At 35.4% G+C, this 5,169-nt stretch overlaps 1 protein-coding gene across 1 annotated transcript in view; it reads right to left on the reverse strand.

The window, feature by feature from the left end:
- Positions 1–1,461: 1,461 nt before the first annotated feature.
- Positions 1,462–5,169, reverse strand: part of LOC135222073 (uncharacterized) — a 60,191-nt gene continuing 56,483 nt past the window's right edge. Inside the window, exons 4-5 of the mRNA XM_064260234.1 lie at positions 2,424–2,557; positions 1,462–1,651 (exon numbers count right to left, since the gene is read on the reverse strand). Coding sequence (XP_064116304.1) covers positions 1,477–1,651; positions 2,424–2,557 — 309 coding nt within the window. The 3' untranslated portion in view covers positions 1,462–1,476. The remainder of the gene's footprint in view (positions 1,652–2,423; positions 2,558–5,169) is intronic.

A 5,169-nucleotide genomic window follows, 5' to 3' on the forward strand; every position in this document is an offset into this window, starting at 1 on the left:
TTATTTCTGGGTTTGACCTGTGTTCGCCGGTGAAAAGGATCCTGCTGCTCACTTTTCTAGCATAAATAGGTTCTAAATATACCAGAGAAAAAAGCTAGCATGGTATGCTGAGGTTACTACCCTCGTGCGAGCACCCTAAGGGCGTCGGGTATAAAGTACAAGGTCAGTGGAAGCCACTATTCACAGGTCTTCTGCCAATTAGAGGTTTCCTTTCCAAAATCCCTCTCATGGGGAGAGCCGTCATAAGGTACTGCAATTTTTATAAATGGTCTCAATAGTGCGCAAGTATTGGGACGCAAACACTTTCTTGTATATATTTCCAATATGTTGCTTGAACTATCGACGGCAGAGAGAGATTACATTTAAAAGAGAGAGAAGAAACAACAGCTCTCACTTCATGAGCTTTCAGTTTCACAGTCTTAAGGTCAGAATCATTAATCTGAGTTTTGGTCATATGTAAATAATATGACTGTGCATAAGCACATAACCACTTCTTCTTCTTCTTGCAGTTTTGACGCAGGTAAACTGGGTAATAGAGTTTGCTGAGGATAATAGAAAGTGCCCTCTTGTCCTGAGTCCATTTATACTATATCACACGTTAAAATGTTTATCATTATGACACAATATGTACCCGGCCAAAGGACCAGTTAAGAGAATCCTTTGACATTAGTCTGGTCACCATGGAAACGATAATTCTTGAGGACGAGACAGCGACTACACTATCTAAAAAAAGACAGATACAGGCAGACCCCGGTTATCAGCGGGTGTTTCGTTCTCGGCAGGGTGCTGATAAGCAAAAACCACTATTAACCGAAACCTGGTGATTTATGGCACCAATATCAGGTTAATGGCGGCCCCATTAGCTATGTTATGGTGCCATAACTCTATTATTGGCAACTCATGGTGCCAATAACTGGAACTCGGTGCATTATGGCACCATAAATCACCAATTTTAGCGCCATAAAACTGGATCACAGTCTAGTGCCATAAAACCGGATCCCCATTAACTGAGTCTGCCAACAACCGGGAATTGCCTTTAATACCTGTGTGTTCCATATCTGTAGACTATGAAAATGAAGTGTGGTCAAAAGAAAACTCTTCTTGTTTCTCTGTTTTTAAATGAACAAGAAGAGGGAAAATATATCAGAAAAATGGGATGGCTTGAAAGCTTTACTAATGTTCCTGGGGCAACTATGTACTTACCAATTACCAAAAATTAGCAGAATAACTGCTAAAATCTGTCTCAAACTGAATCTACCTGCTGTTCCTGGATACCATTTCACTCCCATACAAGAGTAGGTAATTGTAACATTTTCACTGTAAAATGTGTATCTAACAAAGGTATGCCTTACAGTTTCCCTTTGAAATCAAAATTATTCACAATATCAAAACCAAGAATCCATTACACTATGTGGTTGTCAAACTTTTCCACTAGCAGGTTACTTTATAACTGATTATAAGATAATCTATACATATCTATAAACACAAAAAAAGATGTACCTGTTCTGCTTCCATTTCTTCGTCGTCTGAGAAGGCATCTAGTGAATAGGAGACATGATGCGATCTACGTGGAGAAGTCGTAATCTCACTTGCTAGCAGATTTGCAACATGCTGAGCAACTCTGCCAACAGCTGGATTATCCTCAACAACTCTGAAATTTAAATAAAATTACAGCAAGAGGACTAATTGGTAGCGAGATCTTGGATCTCTATAATTTAAACAAACTGTTTATGCCACATAAGTACAAACCACTCATGTCTGTTTACAACTTATAAAAAAAACAAAGTACTAAATAGATGTTTGAACTAAACAAAGCAACAGTTAGCAATGAAGACACCTTTAACCACCTTATCTATCAAAAGCTCTCACTCCAAAAAGACTGCAGCCAAGAGGATGTCTGTTGTGCATAAAAACTACACGATTTTACTTTGTCTAGGTGTCCTATCACCAAGATGCATGATACCAGATATTCCTACTGCTGTTGCTTGATGGTACCAATATAACCTCTCTTTTTTTTCAAAGTGTTGTCACCATCCCATTAAATGCACATTAGAACACAGACCTAATGCAAAATGAAAAAATACTGGAACAGCTGGATCTGCATGATTTCGTTACTTCTTATTTAGGTGATACACCCTTGAAATTTGTTGGAGTTCTTCAGGACATTTCTGCCTGATAACTAATCTATATTTCATACAGAGTACAGTCAGGATTAGGTATTAGCCTTTTGATTGATAACTAATCTATCTCATAAAGAGTACTGTCAGGATTGGATATTAGCCTTTTGATCAAGTATTAAAAATTTAATTTGCAATTATGTAAAATGCTGTTCCTGATAATTCCTCTCTACTGACAAGAGGCACTGGTTTCCCTGTGATCTGTATGTCATACAATACAATAATCATTACTGAATATTCACTTACCTACTCAGATTATCGGGATTAGTTAAACCCATAAAAAGCTCTGTGTCTTGTAGCATTGCAAGGGCTGTTGGATAGTACTGAGCAATTGGGCAAGAAGAAAGAACCTTTTCTACCATCTCTGGCCCACGTAATTTCTGTAAGAAAAATAGCATAAAATAAACAAAATATATATAGGCAAAAATCTATTTGATGCCAAAACACACACACAAACCATAATGTTTTAGTCTTGGAATACTATCTAGCCTTCTCAGGGAAAGGGGTATATATTAACCCTTAAACGCCGAATGGACGTATTAAACGTTGAGTCAAAATGTCTCTCGTATGCCGAATGGGCGTACCATACGTCTACTCAAAAAAGTTTTTTTTAAAATTCGCCGAAAAATACTTTTAGGCCTACCAGCCGAAAACTTTTGAATCACGCGCCTTGGGGGATGCTGGGAGTTCACGGATCAAGGCGTTGTTTTGTTTACAATCGTTATGCAGGCGCGCAAGCGCGAATTTCTTTCTTATCGCACTAAAATGTATCAGTGACACATCTCAAAATTTATTTTGTCACTTTGACATAATTTTTGCACTGTTTTAAATTATCCGTTACATGAAGTATTATATATGAAAATGTGCGCAATTTCATTTAGAATTCAACAAAAAAATACTCATGATTGTAGCTTTTATCAGTTTTGAAATATTTCCATATAAATAATGATAAGTGCCAAATTTTCAACCTTCGGTCAACTTTGACTCTACCGAAATGGTCGAAAAACGCAATTGTAAGCTAAAACGCTTCTATTGTAGTAATATTCAACTATTTACCTTAATTTTGCAACAAATTGGAAGTCTCTAGCACAATATTTTGATTTATGGTGAATTTATGAAAAAACTTTTTCCTTACGTCCGCGCGGTAACTCTTCCGAAAAAAATCATACATGCGATTGTGGTAATGTTTGCACCATTTTAAAATTAGCCGTTACATAAAGTTTTATATATGGAAATGTGCGCAATTTCATGCAATACAACTAAAAACACCCATGGTTGTAGCTTTTATCAGTTTTGAAATATTTTCATATAAAAAATAAGTGACAAATTTTCAACCTTCGGTCAATTTTGACTCTACCGAAATGGTCGAAAAACGCAATTGTAAGCTAAAACTCTTATATTTTAGTAATATTCAATCATTTACCTTCATTTTGTAACAAATTGGAAGTCTCTAGCACAATAATTCGATTTATGGCGAATTTATGAAAAAAATAACATTTTCTTTACGTCCGCGCGGTAACTCTTCCGAAAAAATCATACGTGCGATTGTGGTAATGTTTGCACCATTTTAAATTAGCCATTACATAAAGTTTTATATATGAAAATGTGTGCAATTTCATGTAGAATACAACAAAAAATAATTGAAGGTTGTAGCTTTTCTCATTTTCGAAATATTTGCACATAAATCACGATAAATGGAAAAAAAACCACGTTCGGTCAACTTTGACTCAACCGAAATGGTCAAAAAACGCAATTGTAAGCTAAAACTCTTATATTTTAGTAATATTCAATCATTTACTTTCATTTTTCAACAAATTGGAAGTCTCTAGCACAATATTTCGATTTATGGTGAATTTATGAAAAAACTTTCCTTCCCCCGCGCGCGGATTCTCCGCCATAAATCTCCGAATTGCGTACATCGCATTCTTGGAAAATTTGCTCCGTTTCATATTAGGCATTTAATAGAGTTTTATATATGAAAATGTGTGCAATTTCATGAAGAATAAAAGGAAAAATATTTGAAGGTTGTAGCTTTTCTAATTTCCGAAATAATTGCATATAAAACAAAATTTATAAAAAAAATTCGACATTTGGTCATTTTTAACTCGTCGGAAATGGTCAAAAACTGCAATTGTAAGCTAAAACTCTTACAGTATCGTAATATTCCATCATTTAACTTCATCTTGAAACAAATTCAAAGTCTCTATAACTATATTTAGATTTATGGTGAATTTATAAAAAAAATATTTTTTTACGTCCGCGCGTTACGAATTCATGCATCATTTTGTGATAATATTTTCTCTGTGTTGCTTTTATTGTTTTACAATGTGTTATATACCAAAAAGATCGCAATTTAGTTTACATTACAACAAAAAAAAAGTAACTTGTTACCTTTAACTGTTTTGCGCACAGCGCGATTTGAATACAATTATATATGAAATTTCGTTTTTGCGCTATCATATATCGCATTATTCATATATGATAATGATAATTTTTATCATTTCTGATGGTTGCATACTAAACTTCAGGCAATGACAAAAAAAGGAGCCAAAAATGAACTCTTAATCTTCAAAACTAAGCGCGCTGTGATTTTTTGAAAAAATTATTTTTTCCGCTTCCGCGCTCACTCCAAACCGGCCCCGACATTCGGGAGAGGTTTTGATTTTTACCGCTTCGGCGTTTAAGGGTTAACAACCATATCATATCTTACTATATTATAATGGGCGTTATGTCTGTCCGTCTGTCCATCTGTCATTCAATCATGGCCAAACGACTGGTCCGATAACCATGAAACTTGGCAGGGTTATAGTGGGGGACCCCTAAGATGGTTTATAATGGGGTTTCATCCTACCTAACCACTACGAAGGGGGTGGGGGTAAAAAGGGATTCCCTGAAACGGAGCTGGTTATGCCCAAAGACTTAGTTACTTTATGAATTTATCATTTGGAAAAGAATACTATAGGGTAAACATTAATGACATAATAGTTGATGA

Source organism: Macrobrachium nipponense, chromosome 3 (genome assembly GCF_015104395.2).
Source record: "Macrobrachium nipponense isolate FS-2020 chromosome 3, ASM1510439v2, whole genome shotgun sequence".
In the NCBI taxonomy this organism is placed as follows: Eukaryota; Metazoa; Arthropoda; class Malacostraca; order Decapoda; family Palaemonidae; genus Macrobrachium; species Macrobrachium nipponense.